Genomic DNA, 21,994 nt, shown 5'->3' on the forward strand with positions numbered 1-21,994 from the left:
TAAAATGGCATTAAAATAATTCATTTAACATTAAATGTGCATAAATAAATAAAAAAACTCACCTCTTTAATCACCGACAACATCGCAGACTCAAAACAGAAAGCAGGATCATCCTTTTTGGCATCCCCTGACACATTTCAGTTGTGGTCTGCACTATTTGCAGAGTGTTTCTATATTTGCATGTATTTTGTTGTCAGAATGTGTGTTGTCAATATCTATTGAAGATGATTTTTTAACTTGATTTTCACGTTTTCTAAACTTACAGAGTGTTTGAGCTCTCTCAGGCACCATAATGTTCTATATACACTGTAAAAAAAATGCAGGGTTCCACGCTATTAATTCATGTTGTCCCAACACAAATCAATTAAAGTGGACTGAACATTGAAAACTACCTGACAAAAGTCTTGTCGTCAATCCCAGCTGTAAGAGCAACAAATAATAACTGGACTTTTAGTTGACCATTCGGAAAAGTGGCAGAAGGTAGATATTCCCGATGAAACATCTGAGGAACTGTATCCCAATCATCACAAATACTGCAGAAGACCTGTTGGAACCTGCATGGACCCAAGATTCTCATAAAAATCAGTCGGTTTGGTTAAGGAAAAATCATGGTTTGAAGTTACATTAAGTATTGGGGACTATGCGAGATCTGCAGAGTGGATGGCAACATCAACAGCCTGAGGTATCAAGACATTTGGGCTGCCCATTACATTACAAACCACAGTGAGGGCAAATTCTTCAGCAGGATAGCGCTCCTTCTCATACTTCAGCCTCTATCAAAGTTCCTGAAAGCAAAGAAGGTCAAGGTGCTCCAGGATTGGCCAGCCTAGTCACCAGGCATGAACGTTATTGAACATGTCTGGGATAAGATGGAGGAGGAGGCATTGAAGATGAATCCAAAGAATCTTGATGAACTCTGGGAGTCCTGCAGAAACGCTTTCTTTGACATTCCAAATGACCTGATTATGAAGGTTTTTGAGTCATTGCAGAGATGTATGGATGCAGTCCTCCAAGCTCATGGGAGTCATACACAATAATAATTCTTTTTCCACTGCGTCATGACTTTATATTCTAAACTGTACATTAATTCTGTTAAGAGACGAGACTTTTGTCTACGCAAAGTCAGAGCTTACTGTACTAATTAAAGTCATACAAAAAATACAAAAAAAAAATAAAGGCATGATCATATTTTATTTTAGCAAAATAAGCGTAATCTAGATAACAAATGATCAACTAGAAGTCAAGTTATTATTTGTTGTTCCTAAAACTTGGATAGCTGAAAAGACTTTTGTCAGGTAGTGTAGTTCTCATTCATACTCAAGTCCATTTTTATGACCTAAATTCACAATTCTGTCAATGTTTAATCACACAATATGTTCACCATAGCAGAGATACGTTTTGTATTTACTACTCTTTTAAAAGGTGCGACTACAAAACACAAAAAGCACAAACCCATTGATGTCCAGGGTGAGTGTTTAATGTCATTTGGTAGTTGTTGTTTTTTTTTTTTTGCTTTTCTCTCCCAAGACGGGTGAAAACATGATGCTGGCAGACATGAACAACATTTTGGCAGACGCTCCCTAATGACAGCTGCTGGACGGCATCTTCTAGAAACATGATTGAGTTTCCCTTTTATTTAAGCACCCTGATATCCCAAACCCATCCTTCTATAGAGATACAGAGTAGATTAATTTAAAAAATCCCATTTTTATTCTGACAGAAGTTTACAGTATAATGCAGATGGATATTTTTTGTCGTCGTTAGTAAAAAATGTCAACTTCTAAACATTTTTTTCTTTAAAGGACATGAAACGATATATAAATATGACATCTGGTATGAAAAAGCCATGTTTTGACAAATAATTAATCTATACAGGCATTTGTGCATTACATACACAAAGTAAACACACCACACACACTTTCTGGGGAATGCAATGACCATAACTAGACATTTTCCAAAATAAACTGCCTAATTTAAGGCTAAACGAACCGATTGTTTCCTAAATGTCTGGGATTTTGATCTATAAATCTGTCAAAAGTATAAATCAGGGGTAGTTTAAAAAAAATAGTGTTTGCCCCTTGTTGTGGAGTCAGAAAGTGTGCGCACTTCTACAGTTATGAACTAGATCTTCATATGAATCTTTCTCTTTCTGATTTTTGTTCTATGAACATGACAGATTATGATTAGACACAAGTGCACTGTCCCTTTGTTACCATGGATACCACTTTTGAGAAATGATGGGCAAATATATCCCATAATTAAATGTTCCGAACGTCAGCATAATAACAATATTCTGAGTGCTTAAAACGTCATCTCTGAAGAACAGTGCTGATGGAATAGTGTGTGCTGAAGTGTTTTGGGATCAAGTGTCTCAGGGGTTGAAACGCAGGCGTACATGTGAGCGCACACACATACACATACGGTCTTCAGTGTGTCGTCTTTTTAGGAGACTTTCCAAATTTGGCATCGAGTCCGAGGCCTGAAAGACAGAGGAGAGTCTTATTATACATCTGCTCTGTCTGTGGCCACACAGCTCTTCTCTGCACTGATGATGACTTCTGCTCAACTTTAACAAGCTCAGATCTACAGATGACTGGCCCAACATCATTCAATGTTTGAATCGAACCAATTTATTATTAATAATTCTTTAAATTAAGTTTGGAAACAAACCGAAAAAAAGCTGAACCTTTTAAAAAAAAATAAAATATGATTAAAAATGTTTTATTAAAACATACCAAAATACATTTTACCTACATATTACCTTTTAATTTATTTTTAACTATTTTTTTTATTAAAACTAAAATAAATTGAACCTACATATTAATTTTTTTTTAAATATTTAAAAAAAATTAATTAACTGAAATACATTGTACCTACATATTAACTTAATTTTTTTTATTAAAATATATTTTTTTATTAAAACAAATCAAAATAAGATGTAGCTACATAAAAACATTTGAGCTTTTAAATTAAAATATATATTTTAAAAAAATAATACAAAATAAATTGAACCTACATGCTAACATTTTAGTTTTTTTACTGAAATATCTTTATTTATATAAAAAACTAAAATAAACTAAAATAAACTTTCACTTTTTTGATTATTTATATATATATATATATATATATATATATATATATATATATATATATATATATATATATATATATATATATATATATATATATATATAAATTAAATGAACATATATAATTTGTTTGCTTTTTAAAATTAATTATTTATATTAAAAATATATACTGTAGCTACACATCCACTTTAGTTTTTTATTATTAAGATATCATTTTTATTACAACAAACCAAAATAAACTCAACCTACATATGAACTTTAGTTTTTTTTTATTTGTTTTTCTTTTTTAATTATTTCACAAATGATGTTGAACAGAGCAAGGAAATTTTCACAGTATGTCTGATAATATAGTAATATATACTGGAGAAAGTCTTATTTGTTTTATTTCAGCTAGAATAAAAACAATTTTGAACTTTTTAAACACCATTTTAAGGACAAACTTATTAGCCCCTTTAAGCAATTTTTTTTCCCGAAAGTCTACAGAACAAACCATCATTATACAGTAACTTGCCTAATTACCCTAACCTGCCAAGCATCTTAATTAACCTAGTTAAGCCTTTAAAATGTCAATTTAAGCTGTATAAAAGTGTCTTGAAAAATATCTAGTGAAATATTATTTACTGTCATCATGGCAAAGATGAAACAAATCAGTTGTTAGAAATGAGTTATTAAAACTATTATGTTTAGAAATGTGTTGAAAAAAATCCACTTTCTGTTAAACACTAATTGTGGAAAAAATAAACAGGGGGGCTAATAATTCTGACTTCAAATGTATATATTGTAAACTCTCACTTGATGTATAGACTAATAATTAATATACAGAATAATAATAATAATACAAATAATAATAATAATAATATTTTAATATTATATGTGCAAGGTATATTTTTTTTCTTATGCCTCATTCACATTATTCACTCTGTAGCTGCCTGTCGCTCTGGGTGGTGATCTGCTGCAAACAGGTCTGTGTAGGTCTACAGAGAATACAACCGGCCACTGCAGGAGCTGAGAGAGGATCACGCGAGCTTTACTGGTGCTCCTATTGGCTGTTGCTCAAGAAAGTTGCTATTCATTTGCATAAAGTTGAAGGATTCTCAACTTTGTTGCATTGCTCAATATGCCCACATGGTCGACAACGGTCGCTGTCGCTCTCATAGACGGAGGTCACTGGAAGTCGCTCACTCTCCATTGAAATGAAGGGTCACTTGTTGCTTTGTAACTGCAAGTCGCTCATAGTGTGAATGAGGCATTATTTGGTATTTCTTTCTGTTTCGTAATTGTTCTATTCCCTTTCTGTACTGAATATTGTTACATTTTATGGAATTTTTATGGAGAAAGGAAATTAAAAATGCATTTGAATAAACAAGCCTAGAATTAGCCTGCTTTTAGAGCTGCCAGATTTTCATTTGACAGATTTTTCTTAAATAAGTTACAAAAAGCGACTTATTCACTAGTGCAGCCAATTCGCCAATGTGACTTCCATTTCATTGTTTTTCAATCTACCTCAGTTTTATTTTCTCTCTCTCAAAAATGAACTTTTGACACGTTCTAGAGATACAAAAAAATATATATATATATATATAAAACTTGAGTTTTGAGAAGTCTTCACTCACCAAGGAAGACCAGGATGGTCCCAAACCACTGCATATGACTGATAACGTTCCCGAACAGCAGAACAGAGCCCAGGATGGTGAAGAACTTGCGCGTGGTGGTGACGATGGAACAGGTGAGCGGCCCAAAATACACCACAGTCATGAAGATGAACGTCTACGTGAACAAAACAACTGGATTTATCACTCATTCTCATTAAAGCTTGCGAATGAATGAGCAACCATACAAAACACCAAACCCACCTGTCCAAGAGCACTAGTGATGCCAAACAGGAGGATATTATAGATGATGCTGGGATAGCGGTCAGTAAAAGCCAAAAACTCCCACACCTCACCCGACCACAGCACAGCTATGAAAGGGAGTAAAATATTCAATATTTACCAGCGGAAAAAACAGATTGTAAACTTCCAGCAGCACAATACATTAATGCCATGTCACAAATAGAGAGTGGAGACCATTAAAAACATCAGTAAACACAAACACACACTCGCACTTCTAAATGAGTGATAGTAAATATACTGATTATTATTGTTTTAGCCTAAAATGTTGAATGTTAAATTTATAGTTTATTCAAATGTATTATTAATATTTTAAACTATGCTATTTACTGTGTTTACTATGCTTTTTATAAATATATATATATGAGAAATTCCGTGCAAAGTCAACCTTGCCGTAAAAAAAAAAAATGTTTTTATCAAAATACGGAAACTGTTTCTGGGTATTTTACAGTACTTTAGAAATACTCAAAAATCTGTCAGTGTGTTCAAACTATTATATTTGATTTACCAAAGTCACAAAAATTGGTAATTTCACATGTCACATGCACAACAACACTTTCCTCATAAATGTACAAATATTAAATAAAATAAAACCAATTATTTATTTATTTTAGAGAGCCAACTCTTTTCCTTTTAATTATTATTGTTTCTTTTGGGTTATGCAGAGAATTTCCTCAAAGTATGTTGCATTCTGTAAACCCGCAGACTTTTTTTTGGTCACATTCATAACGCATGTTTATTTTCTTCATTTAAAATACAAAATATGTTTACAGATTGATATTTTTCTGGCCCCATAACTCTGTGATGTGTGGTCAGTGAAAAATATAAACAAAAGTTTCAATGTAATGTTAACATATGCTTTCTATGTGAATTTATGTTTTAAGTTTTCACTGCAAATGTCACATCCATAATGCTGGAATTGCTCGTATGTATTTTTTTGTGTGAACTTTACAAATGCTTCGGTTATACATTTGTAACATTTGTCATGCCAATAAAGAGACTTTGGTAGATGTTTGTGTGTGTTCTGAATCAGATTATGCTAATAGTTATGCTACGCTAATCACCAGTTGATTGATTACATGAAGAACTGCAAACTTTTTTTTTGTTTTGCGAGCTTTCTAAAATGCTTTAATTAAGTATGCAAATAAGCCATTGTTTCATTAAATATGCGCTAATTTGCATAGTTTCAAACCAAAAACTAAACGGTGAATGAAGCCAGCTTCAAATTTCTTCAAGTGTTTTTTTTTAAACACACAAAGTTTTATTTACTTTTCATCTCTTTCGAAATTCCACAACTTCATAAAATACTAGAAACAGACACTTTTTTGTAGAATAAAAATGTTCAGAGAAACCAAGTTTAAACATTTCTCACTAAAAAAAAAAAAGCCTCCCTCAAAATAGATATGAATAAAGCAGTGTAGGGGCAACATGGTAGCTCAGTGGTTACCACTTCCACCTCACAGCAAGAAGGTCACTGGTTCAAGTACTGCAAATTTTTGTGTAGAGTATGTTCTCCCAGTGTTGACCTGGGTTTCCCACCTTGTTGCTCCGTTTTCCTCCACAGTCCAGATTGAATAAACTTAATTGGCCATAGTGTATGTGTGTGAACGAGTGTATGGATGTTTAAAAGAACTGGGTTGTGGCTGGAAGGGGATTCGCTGCGTAAAACATATGCTGGATAAGTTGCCGGTTCATTCCGCTGTGGCGACTGCAGACTGATAAAGGAACACAATGGGAAACATCCATTCATAAATCCATACACACACAAACACTACAGACAATTTAGCTTCCCCAATTCACCTATAGTGCATGTCTTTGGACTTGTGAGGGAAACCGGAGCACCCAGAGGAAACCCACACGAACATGGGGAGAACATGCAAACTTCACATAGAAATGCCAACTGACCCAGCCAAGGCTCGAACCAGCAACCTTTTTGCTGAGAGACGAACGTGCTACCCATTGCGCCACCACGTTGCCCACTTTTGTTTATATATTTGTTTTAATTGTATGTACGCCCCCATATATTTTTTAGATATTTTTCCTCCCATTTTTTTTTCTTTAAATTTTTTTTAAAAACTTTCTTTTATCATTCATTCATGCATTCTTCTTCGGCTTAGTCCCTTTATTCATGAGCGGCTGCCACAGGGGAATGAACCAACAACTTATCCAGCATATGTTTTACACAACGGATGCCGTTCCAGCTGCAACCTGGTACATTCTCACATTCACACACTTGCACAATGGCCAATTTAGTTTATTCAATTTAACAGTACTACATGTCTTTGGACTGTGGGCAAAAACCGGAGCACCCGAAGTAAACCCATCTGAATATAAAAAGAACATGCAAACTCCGCACAGAAATGCCAACTGATCCAGCCAGAACTCGACCACAAAGTGCTAACCCCTAAGCCACCGTGTTGCCCCTTTCTTATTAATTTGTATCTTTATTACACTTATTTGTCCACTGATTTTATTATTTAGTTTAGTCTTATTTTCCCAGTACTGGGTTGTAGCTGGAAGGGCATCCGCTGCATATTAAACATATGCTAGAATAGTTGATGGTTCATTCTGCTGTGGCAACCTCTGGCAATAAGTGACTAAGCCGAAGGAAAATGAAATTAGTTGTATTTAAATTAGTTTAATCAATTATTCAGTTCATCTCGAACAGTATTTCTATAGATTTTTTACTTCTCATTCCTCCCTAAGGGTTTACGACTGGGGGTGATTATCTAATGTTCTTTTAGTTCTAGTTTGAATTTAAACATTAAAAAAATGTTAATGCAGAATAAAATTTCCTCACTGTTTTGTTCTTTTTTGTTCTCTGTTTTTTTTATATGTCTAACAAAGCATAAATTAACAAGAAAGCAAAGTTTAAATGCTTTTTTTACATAAAACTGCGAAAGTAAATAGATAAAAACACTTCACCAAAAGCCAAAAATCCCAAAATCTCAAAACTGACAGGTGCATCAAAACAAACCATAAAAGTTTTTGTCTTAAAGAGTCTGTCAAATAATTTTACTCAGCCAAATGAGTTTTCCCTCTCATTTGGGCTTGGCGAGTGTTAATAGTGGACTGTGCCATTTTCCATTTGCAGAAGAACTTTAGAAAAAGTCGTCATTATTTGCGCTAACTTCAGAGAGAGCACCACAGGACAGCTCTGCTTTCATAATGAGAGGTTTGGAAGGAAGGAAGTTTGTTGCATGTGTGATGAGATTAAAGATTAAAAGTGAGGAACAGATGCCTTTCAGAGCAGAGGCAGACAGACTGAACAGCTGCTGGAGATCAGCAGGGGGCTTCTGTCAAAGCTCTGATAAAATAAAATAAATAAATAAAAAAACTGTTGAGACTGACCACAGAGCCAGAGCTCCCCCTGGTGGACAACAACAGCTCTGACCTGATGGAAATGACGCTAAAATAAGCACGGCAAACATGTCACACATGCATTTGCTGTGAAACGGCTTAAAAAGGTGAATTAGACCACAGTTTCAATTAAACTTGCATTGTTGCTACAAAAAGATGCAAGATACTGTAGAAAACCAGGTCAAAATTTGAGTGATTTTTCAGAAAATTAACACCAGAATGATATTTAAAGGATTATAAATGCGGGAGACAAAGGCAAACATAGATTTTACATTGTTTTTTGAGCATAAAAGTGTTCTTGGAGCTTTGATTGATTATTGAACACACACACTTTTAAATTATTTTTTTTTACCTTTAAATCGAAAAAAAGATGTAGAGAACTGACAGGAAATCATGGGGAGGGGAATGATCGGCGAAGGACTTTGAGCCAGTAATCGAACTCAGGTCACACACAAAACCACTAGGCTTGCAAACACCTTCAAACAGGTAATTTTGACAACACTACAATGTAGTAAGTGTGTTATTGTAGATCTAGGGAGTTTTCTTACAATAAAGCCCTACAGTCTTATACAACAGTCCTCCTCATCTTATTAACAAGCATCTCAGGCATCTTTTTGCAGAAACAACCGGCGAGATGTGCATTATCTGCTTACTGAAAACTAGTTCTTCACTAGTAAAGTGCCTCTAATTTTATACAACCTCTTGTGTAATAACTCACCTATTCCTAGGACCAGCGTGGACCACATGTTAACGTTCAGCATCATGTGATTGGCCCCCGTCTGGAATCGGCCCCTCATGTGGTCCTGAACTACACCCGTCAGTCCATCCAGAGTCAAAGACAGCAGCTACAATCAAACAAACACATCAGATGGACTTCCCAGAGACGGAGTACAAGGCAGAGAACGGAACATATTTAAAATGGCCCTAATTTACTTTTCAGATATTATCTTTCATGTAGTGTAAAATGCAGCTGTTTGTGAATAAAAAGGTCTGTAAAGTTTTAAAGGTGCAGTCTGTAGAATTGATCTAGGTATTGCAGTCCAAACTTAAAATATCGGAGAGGTTTTGTTTCCACCTGTCTCCACCTCTGACAACTCAAACACGAAGGTTGCCAGATTGATGAAACAATCATGAGCAACTGTGTCTGACGATCAGGCCCTGCCAATGTAAGCTGCTCAGCAAATGTTTGCGTTTGTAATACTAATAATACTCGAGATTTAAAAACCACATCAAGTGATTTTTTTTATAACTTTGAATCAGCGTCTTATTTCGAAGGCTGCTACTGTTCTTTGAAGGTCACATTTTTGGTCGTGACCATAAACAAAGACCGTCTTAATGGCTGAAATGAAACATGCCGTTATCCACCAAGGCAACCTGAGATGCCAAAATATAATCAAGTAAACTGACAGAGGGCAGGTTATAGAGGACAAAACAAAGACAGGGATTCCAACACAGAATGCAGACTTTTCAATGGAGAATCAGTGATTGTAGTCTTGTTTTTCAGATACACAAGCATATTCACTAGTATTCTTATGATTTATAAGAGTCAACGGGTACAAATAAGCAGGGCACAGTGGCACCTCACAGCAATAAGGTCACTGGTTTGTGCTGTGAGTCTCATGCTGTGCTTGTTCTCCTTGTTGCTATTTGGTAATATTATGAGTAATTTGGAGGTCAATGGTTACAAAATTCTTTGAAATATCTTTGTGTTCAACACAATAAAAAAATAAATATATATATAATCAGTTAATTTTATTTTGGCCAAACTACCCTTTAAAGACAGAAAGAAAAAAAATCTAGCATTATATAAAACAGACATTCAATTTATCTTTCATGTTCAATAAATAACAAAAAGTCTAAAAATTGGGTGTTTTGTATATGTACAAATGAATCATTTATTTTTTCGAAGTAATAACCAATCTCCAATGATTTCAAATTGTAAATGGTAGAACAATCACAGCAAGGCAGAGAACAAATTGAGTCGTCTGACCAATAAAAGCTGAGTGGACCCTATGAAAGAACAAGTTCTGAGAAACCAAATCCTTGAATGAACCACTTCAGACACTTCAAGAAAACAGCTCATGCTGTAATGTACAATATACACTACCTGACAAAAGTTAAATCATCAATCCCAGTTGTAATTGCAACAAATAGTGACTTGACTTCTAGTTGATCGTAAAAAAAGTGACAGATGGTTGATTTTTCTGAATCATCTGTTGAACTGCATACCAATCATCACAAAAACTGCAGAAGACCTATTGCAACCTGCATGGACCCAAGATTCTGACAGAAATCAGTCCTTGTTGTTTGAAGTTTGGTGAAGGAAAAAATCATGGTTTGGGGTTGCGTTCAGTACGGGGGCGTGCGACAGATCTGCAGAGTGGATGGCAACATTGACAGCCTGAAGTATTAAGAATATTTGTGCTGCCCATTACATCACAATCAAGAGAGGGCAAATTCTTCAGCAGGATAGTGGTCCTTCTCATACTTCAGCCTCCACATCAAAGTTCCTGAAAGCAAAGAAGGTCAAGGTGCTTCAGGATTGACCAGCCCAATCACCAGATATGAACATTATTAAGCATGTCTGGGATAAGATGAAGGAGGAGGCATTGAAGATGAATCCAAAGAATCTTGATGAGCTCTGGGAGTCCTGCAGAAACGCTTTCTTTGCCATTCCAGATGACTTTATTAATAAGTTATTTGAGTCAGAGATGTATGGATGCAGTCCTCCAAGCTCATGGGAGTCATTCTTTTTGATTGTTTTTTTCCCACTGCACCATGCTTTTTATTTTATATTGTACATTATTTCTGTTAAGTGACAAGAATTCTGTTTAAGCAAAGTCAGACCTTACGGTCCAAATTAAATAATTAAAAATCAAGACATGATCATACTTAATTTTGGTAAAATAAGCGTAATTAAGAGGTCTTTGCCTTTCATATAAGCCACTTCTGATACCAAATGATCAACTAGAAGTCAACTTTTTATTTGTTGTTTTTAAAACTTGGATAGGCAAGACTTATGTCAGGTAGTGTATATAAAATAGTTCTTATTTACTTAAACCAGAAACCTTCAAAACAGCATTAGAAGGGAACTTTAAAACAGAGACCAACCAGCAACATCTCTCCAAAACCAAATACGTGTTCATCTGATGTGCTGGAGCCTTTGTTGGGTTTATAGAGGAAGAGGGCGACACCACCGACGATTAGAAACACACACAGATACTTGGCCATGGGGTATTTCTTCCTCAGGATTGTGACACCCAGAATCATCACTGTAGAAGCAAAGAACAAAAGCACAATGAGGACACGTGGCCAAAAACAATCTGCAGAGAGTTGCATTGTGTGCTTGAGATGAATGTGCACAGAGAAAACAGTTGCCATATGGCCAACAAACATGGCCATATGGGAATATAAGATTTCTCTGAACGTGAGAAACGCCGAAATTTTTTGTCTTTCAACAAATATGCATACAGATGCTGATGATTATGAAAGGACACTTTGTAAATGTGGATACAAAAGTGACACATTAAAGGGTCAAACATGAACGGGAGGTTTAAACATGCAAACAATCTGTGCAATACAGCTTTTTATTATACATTATAAAAAGTGTCCCATTTACACTTTTTCTGAACAAAAAATTATGACGATCATACAATTTTACCATAATAAATAGGTGTCGTCTGCAAAAAAATGCAACTCAAAAACAATCTAGTCAAGCATATTTAGAACAGAAATCCTTTGATAAGCCATAAAAACATAATTTAAGGATCATAGTGTAGCTCCAAAACAATAATTATTGACAATAATAAAACAATAATAATTATTAATTTAAATGTATATTTTGCGATTATTTAACTAGGTTTTAATGAATGTTCAGCAAGACACTTTTATTGATTTAATATAGAATTTGATTTAGTATGATCAATTATTCTTTATGTATATACACTAATAAGTACAGGTTAGAATAAGCACTGAAGGTGTGTATTTTGTGATGATGTCTCCTCCAGGACGTAGTTACACATATACTTTCTTATGTCTTTATGAATAGTAATGAATGATTTAATGAATTTATGATGACCGTAGTGTCATCCCATTTCAGAGTAAAACTGGACTGATGTGCATGTCATTTCTTTTTTTGAAAGTCAAAAATGTTCCTCGGGATCTACCAATTCAAGTCAGATTTCATGGAGACCTCTTGAGTAAAACTGGACTCTTGATGGATTGGAGACAACTGTTTCCTGAGTTATTTGCCATTTTATGTGTTAATCTTTTTAAGTAAATTTCTTTGTATGGAAGATATGCTTTCTGTGTTTTAGCAAGCTGCCAATTTGGATGTAGATTGTACCAAGTTTGAAACAATTTTGGTTCAAACTGTCGGTTCCCCAACAGCACGTTCTTTCATTTCTACATAAATCTATCTATTATGCTGAATTAAAATGTAACATTACTACACTCTTACTTTGACACTCATAGTTTTTTCAAAAATGTTTGAATAAATTTGAAATATTAAAAGTAGACATACAGGGTTTCTACAGGTTTCATCAAGCCAAATTTAAGAGCTTTTAAAGACCTTTTTAAGACAATAATGAATTAAATTTTAGACTTACACAAGGCAAAGTATTTTAAATGGCCAATTTAAGACCTTAAAAAAACATTAAAAACATTTTATTGTAAGGAACATAATTAAATCATATTAATAAGTACCTATAGTTAATAAACATTTCTCAAAAATTTTACTGAAATATGTTGTTAGTTCTTGGGTGGTATTGGGTCAATTGGGTATAGCTTTACATGAACATAGGAAAATTGAGACCCGTTTAAAATGATTTAAGACATACAACACAATATTTCAGTGGATTTAAGACTTTTAAAGGCCTAAAATTTTTTTATTTTTTTTATTTAGACATTTTAGGACTTTAGACCCCGCAGATACCCTGGCATATTACCTACACATGTAATTTCATGCAAACGCCTATATAAATTATTTACTGAACCATTTACCTGTTTTTTTTATAAATGTTTTATAATGTTTAAAGAACTAAAATTATTTTATGTAACATTAATGTTACATTATGCAAAATTGTTAAATGCCAAATTTATTGATATCAATCCCTTTCACAGAGTAATACCAGAAAACATACATAACCTCTTTTTGAATTTAAATTCCAATATTTTATGTAATTGTTCTAAAAAAGCACTATTTCCACATGCATTTCAAAATATTGCTATAATTCCAGCAATGTTACAACTTATTCCATAAAATTGGTGGAACTCATTTACCAGTATTTATTTATTTATTTTTTTAAAAAAAGGTCTATTCAAAAGTGGTCTCAGTACAGCAATTTACCGGTTATCTTCTAATCCAACTGTTCTCACTTATTATTGAATTTAAATACCCATGTACAATTTGAGCCAATTGCTTACCATTTTGTTCACTATTGTTTAAAAGTATTTTTACTACTATTGAAAGAATTCATCAAGTCGGCATTTATTTAAAAAAAAAAGAAATTAATAAGAAATACAAGGACACAAAGATGTTATACTTATATTTTTTTCATGTAATGTACTTTAATGTGTATTTATATTGCTCATTCATCACCATACTCCCAAAGTGCTTCACAATCACAATAATCCACACACCAGCTATTGGTGAAGTGGAGAGACAGTGATAGAGCCAAATCAATGGATGGGGATGATTGGGAGGCCATAATTAGTAAGAGCCGATGGTGAGAACTTGGCCAGGACACCAGGGCTACAGCCCAACTCTTTTAAGAGAAGTGGGATTTTAATGACCACAGAGAGTCTGGACCTCGGTTTATCCATCTCATCCGAAAGACGGCACTCACTGACAGTATACTGTCCCATTCACTATACTGGGGCATTAGGTCTCATAGACCACAGGCTGAGCACCCGCTGCTGAGCTCACTAACACCCCTTTCAACAGCAACCAAGTTTTCCCATATGGTCTCCCAACCAGGTGCTAACCTGGCTCAGCCCTGCTTAGCTTCAGTGAGTAACAGCTCTTGGGCTGCAGGATGATATGGCTGTGGTTCTTTAAGCACACAGAACAGGATTTGCAAAGAAACTTGGACAAAAGATCTGTTCCACCTCTCTGTGATCAGCTATACCTCAAGAATGGGTTTCACAAGTTACAAGTACAAAAGTTGTACAAGTTGACATGTCTGTAATAAAGTAAAGACAGTAAAATCGCTATGTAATTCATAACAGTTGGAATTACCATGTTGCGCAAACAGCTACACTTTGCTCTGAGCCCAAAATTCTGCATTGTATAATAAATAATCTGATGGGTATTTTGAGCTGAGATTTTACAGACACCTAAGACTTCTTACATCTTGTAAAGGGGGTAAATAGAAGCTCTTTAAAGCTGAATGTCACATGATGTTTTAGAAATCATTCTAGTATGTTGATTTAGTGTTCAAGAAAGATTTATTGCTTGTTGAATATATTGTACCATTTATTCTCTGATAAAATGAAAATTGAAAAGAAAAGCATTTACTTAAAGTAGAAATCTGTAAAATTATTAATGCCTTTTTGGCACTTTTGATCAAATTAAATGCATCCTTCCTTGCTGAAGACAAAGTATTAAAGTACTTTTACAGACACCAAACGAAACAACATCTTCGTGTGTGTGTGTGTACTAGCATGTTCAACATTCTTGTTTGAAACATGAGAGATCTGTTTGTGTGATTCAAATGGATAAAGATGTTTTTCCTCTCACCTGGAATTGGTTTACAGGATTTCCCCAACACCTATAAAACACAAAGCCTTATAAGCGTGATGCTGAGAAGACTGGAATGAGAGATTCTGGAGTAAACTGCTGCGCTGACCTGTGTGGGGTAGTTGACATACTGCAGGGCAGAGTTACTGGACACCATGGCTCCCAGGTAAGACAGAGAACACAAGCCATACAGCCAGCTCCTCGTGTGGTCCTGCTTCGAGCCCTCAAAAAACTGAATTACTACAGAGAACAGAGAGAGTATTAAATGACAGATTTATGCCTTGTGTGCAGTTAGGGATGGTTTCATCCACTCTGGTGTGATTTTGAGTTTTAATTATGCCACAAGTTTCTCTGTGTTTCAGCAAATGGAATAATTTTTGGTGACAAATCATATTTTGACACATATTTTAGGAAAATGCTTTGAATTTTTTCAACAATTTAACAACACAATCTGCAAATTGACTAATGCTGCACAATACATCGCTTCAGCATCGATTTGGAGTGTATTTTTTACATTTAATTATACAAAACTATAAAGCATGCACTTTCATTCCACTTCTATCTTTGCTTTATTTGTGCTTTATCTGTGCTTGTAGTTTGTTTATTACATATTATGCATGATTCACTACACAATCGTCCCAATCATTCAAAATGAACACATATAATAACACTTTAAGAACCAATTTTCACTAGTTGTTCGTTAGCATGCATGTTATTGAGAGATTGGCTGTTTATTAGTACTTATAAAATCTACATATTATGCGTGATCTTATTCTACATCCCTAACTCAGCCCATAAACTACTTTAATATCTATTTATAAGGAGCAAATTAGAAGTTTATTGAAGCAAAAGTCATAGTTAATGTTTGTTAATAGTGAAAATTGAACTTTACAATAAAGTATGACTATATAAAATCTTTCCAAATAGTGTTATTTAATAATTTGGTGAAATTGTATAGATGCATTATAATCACAAATATATATTGCAGAAAATTTGTCCAATATCATGCAGCCCTAAAATTGACAACAGTTTCATTATGTTGGTAACTGTTTTTGCTTCATTGACTTCCACTATATTATAATTCATTTGACTGCAAAGCCATGACACATGGTTTTTCCTGTTGGAAAGTGGTAAAACGTGTTCTTTTTTCTGTTGATCATCAGTTGTAGTGCAACAATGATGCATCTGAGAAAATCAAAATAAGCGTCTCAGCTCTCAGAACATCGTCAACATAGTAAGTGTATTTATGCACACACACTTAGCTGTTTTAATTATTAGAACTCCATATGAAAGAAAGAAATGTTTTTGCACAGGCCTATCTAAAGAGTTAATGCTGCCCACTGATGATCAACAGTAAAGAAAATGCAATTAAATTGGAAGTCAATGGGGCAAAAACAGCCACCAATATAACGAAAGGGTAGTCAATATAAACAGTACACAAAGGTTAAACATATGGAATGACGGTAAAATGTGATGTCAAACATTTATCAAGAGGGTGATTCCATTATTGGTGCTACAATTTCCTTTTCAAAAAATATAAAGGGATTTAAGTGACAGAAATAGTGTCCAATATCTTATTGAAACCATACTCAATATTAAAAATTCAATACATGTCAAACAAAAATTATTTTCTAATTTACTTTTATGGGGGGGGGATTATCTTTTTAACAGGGTTGATGGTAACAATTGACCATTTGAAGCCTTTTAGCCAAAAACTCCACTAGCAAACGTAGCAATAATGAAATCATGTTTAAAAGACTGAACAACCCACTGTGTGACCTTTTACGATGGACTCTGTTCTTCTTGATCTTGTGGTAAGTAACAGTTTTGACGTTTTATAAAATAGCTCTTAGTGCAGAATTCAGTGCTTCAGAATTAACCAGCGAGGGAAAGTGGCATCATTTATTCCTGTACATAGAAGTGGGTGATCATTTTACAAATTTAAAGCCAAAGTACAGTACTGCTAACAGATTTTTTGAACTGTTAAATCCTATTTATTTCATCTTATAAAATAAAAATAAAAATACTTTTATTTTTTATAAATAAAATACATAAAACTTTGAACAAAGAATACTAAAATAAATCATTTATATATATATATATATATATTTATATATATATATATATATATATATATATATATATATATATATATATATATATATATATATAAATAATTTATTTATTTTTTTATTTTTTTTTAGCCTTTATTTTGCTTTTACGCCCAAAGCGCAGTTGCACTACATCTTAATGCACTGTCCATGAGGATATTCCAACTAATGTACTATATTATATTACTTTACTAAAATAAATTGTTTTAATTACACAGTTATACACAATGGAAATAATAATAATTTGTAGTTATTTAAGACACTTTCTGCAGAAAACAGTACAGAGCTGCAGAATCTGCAATATCTATGTGGAATTGGAATTAATCAAAAAACCCCAATAGAGTGAATGATTTTTTAAAGGCCTGTCACTATGCAGGATTTCAAGCAAAAAATAGCCAAAATAAATAATACAATTTGTAGCTTGAACAAATATGAATGGTATTTCATACGTAATACTTTCCTAGCACTGAGTTGCAGCTGAAAGGGTATCCACTGTGTAAAACATATGCCGGACAGTTGGTGGTTATTTCCACTATGGCAACCCCTGATAAATCAGGGACTAAGCCAAAGGAAAATGAAAGAATGAATAATAAAGAATACAACGAAAACTCCCTCCCTATTAATGTAAAATGATGAATTTTTCCAAAGCATAGTCATTTTTTTTTCTGCCATATGAAAATAATTTATTTAAATATCATAATGTCAGTTTTTTTCCAATAACATGCAGCCCTACAGGGTAGTATTATGGCCTGTAGGATATTGTGATCCATCTAGAAAAGAGCTGAAAAAAAATTAATGGACAATAACAACAATAATGTAATCACCCATTTAAAGAACTGTCCCACAGATTGGCACATGCAATCAAAGCATCTGAATATTTGACTCACAGAGTCTGGCGAAAGCTGCATTGATGATGCACTGAATGAAAACTAAAGTGGTGGCGTAACGAAACTTCTCCTTCTTCCCTGCATGAGTGTAGTCCGCCCGTGTGCTGTGCCAAACAGAAGACAGAGGCATTATGGGATTGAAGGCAACAGCTGTTAAGAACAAGGAGCCTTCATAATCACTAGTGATAGAAATACCCAACAGTGGCTGGGGAAGAAACTGTTGTTTACAGCAGTGATTAACTGTAGCGCTTGACAAAAAAAAAAGAAAAAAACAATTATTACAGCTATAACAGAGGTCAACACTTGAAGCATGAACAAAAGTCAAAACGATTATCCCTCCTGTATTTATTTTTATTTATTTCCCAAGTAATGCGAGTAGTGAGTAGTTTGAACAAGCAAAAAGTATATATATATATATATATATATATATATATATATATATATATATATATATATATATATATATATATATATATATATATATATATATATATATATATATATATATATATATATATATATATATATATATATATATATATACATACATATACATACATACACACACATACATATATCTTTGAGTGTACCATAGTAAGTGCGTAATAAGAATAATAATCGAAAAAAGCTGAGCAGGTGACATTAACGTGAAGTGAATGAAAGTGTGCTGTCAAAGATGACGCACAGACTCTTAACCTGAAGGGAGGGAGAGATGACAGAAGTTTCAGTGGGAATAGAAAAGTTATGTGATACCTATGAAAAGAATTTTAGTTTTATTGTCACTTAATTTCAGGAAATTTGATGTGAACCAGGACAAAAAAAAAAAAAAAACAATTGGTAAGATGATGGTGGCCATGTGTAGTTGGGTTTAGCTGAAATATTGTGCAGGGTGTCATCTGCATAACAATGGAAATGGATCTGGTGTTTGTGGAAAATATTATGCGGAGTTGTTTGCAGAGGGAGAAGAAAGAAGATAAATAGCAGGGGACCCAGAACTGAACCCTGGGGCACACCAGTAGTGAAAGGGACAGTTAATGTGGTGAATAATTTTAATTTAATTAATTAAACTGAATTTATAACTCTTCTTAATGAATTCTACAGCATGCTTTTGTATTAACTATAGTGAAACGATATATTACCAAATAATGGAGTACTTCAGTTTAAACTACAGCAAACTGTGGTATATTGTATCATAATATAGTGCCAAAAACATATGGTACAGTTTTGGGTAATGCATTTATTACTATAGTTGTTCTATTACCATATCCAATAGAATTGCCACAAATACTTTACTGTTGTAATTAAGGTAAAGTTGGTTCTATAGTCACACATTCAGACTTTCTCCTTAACATATTTTTAGAACAGTACAACATTGTTTACGGTCAATTAAGTCATACTTGCACCACCTAATAAAAGTCTTGTCTTTAATCCCAGTTGTAAAGGCAACAAAAAATAACCAGACTTCTAGTTGATCATTTGAAAAAAAAAGATGCAGAAGGTACATTTTTCTGAATCATCTGTTGAACTGTATCGCAATCATCACAAATACTGCAGAAGACCTACTGGAAGCAGCATGGACCCAAGATTCTCACAGAAATCAGTCAAGTTTGGTGAAGGAAAAATCAACGGTTGGGGTTAAATTCATTATGGGGGCGTGTGAGAGATCTGCAGAGCAGATGGCAACATCAACAGCCTGAGCTATCAAGACATCTGTGCTGCCCATTACATTACAAACAACAGGACCGGAAAGTTCTGGAAAGTTCCTGAAAGCAAAGGTCAAGGTGCTCCAGGATTGGCCAGCCAGGATGAACACTATTGAGCATGTCTGGGATAAGATGAAGGAGGGGGCATTAAAGACAATTCCAAAAAATCCTGATGAACTCTGGGAGTCCTGCAAGAACACTTTCTTAACCATTCTACATGACTTTATTAATGTTATTTGAGTCATTGCAGAAATGTATGGATACTGTCTTCCAAGCTCATGGGAGTCCCACACAATATTCATTTTTTTTTCCACTGCACCATGCCTTTATATTCTATACTGTACATTTATGTTAAGTGACAAGACTTCTGTCTAAGCAAAGTCAGAGCTTACTGTCCTTATTAAATAATTTAAAATCAAGAGAATCATGTTTTATTTTGGTAAAATTAGCATATTCTAGAGGCATTTGCCTTTCATAAAAGCCACTTCTGATACCAAGTGATAAACTAGAAGTTAACTTATTATTTGTTGTTCCTAAAACTTGGATAGGCGACAAGAGTTTAGACAGGTAGTGTACATGTCATTTTGAACATTCAAAAGACCATGGTAAACTATACAGTGAGCTGTCACTATATACAAAGTACGAATATAAGTACCAACTTTCCTCAAAACCGCAGTTTGGTCCCAAAATAATTTAGTATTTGCTATAAACTACTTAAACTGCAGTATTTTTCATGTAACGTTAGGTAGTTACTAACTGTAAGGCGAGATAGCTAAAGGCTCGTTGATTTACTTAACTTACTATAGCAACCACACGTGCTAGTTTGACTCAACAGCAGCAGCTGAAAACTAATGATGTTTAACCTCTACATATACAAACAAATACAGAAAATGGCAAACAAATCAATAAAGCAACAGGAATGCTACTCACATTGTCTCCTGCAGTATTCCGTAGTAAAAGTAACACACGAACACCCCGCAGAAACAGACGGCGAACCGGACCCGTTCGTTCTGCCAGAGAGACGGTTTGCTAGCTGCCTTCCCGGCGGCCATGCTATCGTCCAGCAGTCTCGGTATGGACACAGACACCGCTCCGCTCCCCACTCCTCGCGCTCCTGCGTCCCGATCCACTCTACCGGCGATCGGTAGCCCGGAAATGATGACGCGTCTCTAGATACCCTATTACTCCACTGTACGTTACTTTCCTGCCTCTGATATCACATATACAGATATTGACGTACAGTACCAACGATAATACACTTCCACTTGTGTTGTTCTGTTAAATAATGGTTTATTTTATTTTACGTCACAGTCCAGTCACGTCAAATTAAAAATAAAGAGCTGAGTCCAAACAGCCGCATCCTGAGAACGGACGCGTTTAGTGAATGCGGGTAAAAATGCGACTTTTCTTCCCAAGTTTACTGAGGTAATTCTGTAGTCGAGATGCTGAGTAAACGTCTGTTTTTGACATTTAATGATAGTGGATTATATTTACTCCTGAGGCAGTATCTAATAAATGTTTTCATTCGACGCGTCAAATGACACTGAGCTAAAGGACCCGAGCGAATTCAGGTACTCTACTGATATGCCTGTGTCTCTCTGAGGATGCAAGACAGCATTAAAATACTCTGTAAGACAGGTGTGTGTCGTTATTCGCTAAATGACGTTGACTTCACCCTCTGCGCGTTTTCTGCTCAAGTCTCCTTTCATTTTTCAGTGCACTGCTTGCTACTTTATATTAGGCATCACCTACAAGTCTCTGTAAACAAATATGCGGGGCTTTTCTTGAAAAGAAGCACTCGGGATTTTACGTAGCGGTATGTGTATTACTTTGATTGGTCCAAATAAGCAAAAGCTGGCGACATGCAGCGAATCACAGAGCTGAAATCTTTAGTAGGGCGGAGCGTAGAGTTCCTTAACAAGCATCGCGTGTACATCTCAATCATGAACATGTTATATTATCAACGCTTTAATGTACGCTTGCTAGTTAAAAGAAAACTATTATATTTAAAACTGCATTTAAATATATTTTAATATAATTTAATCGTTTTCTTTCACTTTAAAGTGTATTTAATATGTTGCTAATATACTATGTTTATGAACGCATACTTAAATGTAATGTAAAGAGACCGATATACAAGGATGGACGGATGGATGGATAATAGATATATGAAAAGAAAGAATCCTTCCTTATAAACTTGATCAAATAAACAGAAA

General features: G+C 34.3%; 1 protein-coding gene and 2 long non-coding RNA genes across 3 annotated transcripts in view; 2 read left to right on the forward strand and 1 right to left on the reverse strand.

Moving 5' to 3' along the window:
* LOC147845594 (uncharacterized) overlaps nt 1-4,446 on the forward strand; it is an 11,475-nt gene extending 7,029 nt beyond the window's left edge. Inside the window, exon 3 of the long non-coding RNA XR_015480648.1 lies at nt 4,015-4,446. This is a non-coding gene — a long non-coding RNA (uncharacterized LOC147845594). The remainder of the gene's footprint in view (nt 1-4,014) is intronic.
* LOC147845592 (uncharacterized) overlaps nt 1-21,994 on the forward strand; it is a 344,082-nt gene that overhangs the window by 118,593 nt on the left and 203,495 nt on the right. The window lies entirely within an intron of this gene.
* Nucleotides 1,688-21,246, reverse strand: slc35b1 (solute carrier family 35 member B1). Its single transcript, NM_001004583.1, is given in 9 exon segments — nt 1,688-2,479; nt 4,703-4,856; nt 4,943-5,049; nt 9,057-9,183; nt 11,450-11,610; nt 15,078-15,108; nt 15,187-15,317; nt 18,076-18,179; nt 20,709-21,246. Coding segments are annotated over 9 exon segments (990 nt in total). The 5' UTR covers nt 20,831-21,246; the 3' UTR covers nt 1,688-2,426.

This window comes from Danio rerio, chromosome 3 (assembly GCF_052040795.2).
Source record: "Danio rerio strain M-AB ecotype USA chromosome 3, GRCz13ab, whole genome shotgun sequence".
Classification (NCBI taxonomy): domain Eukaryota; kingdom Metazoa; phylum Chordata; class Actinopteri; order Cypriniformes; family Danionidae; genus Danio; species Danio rerio.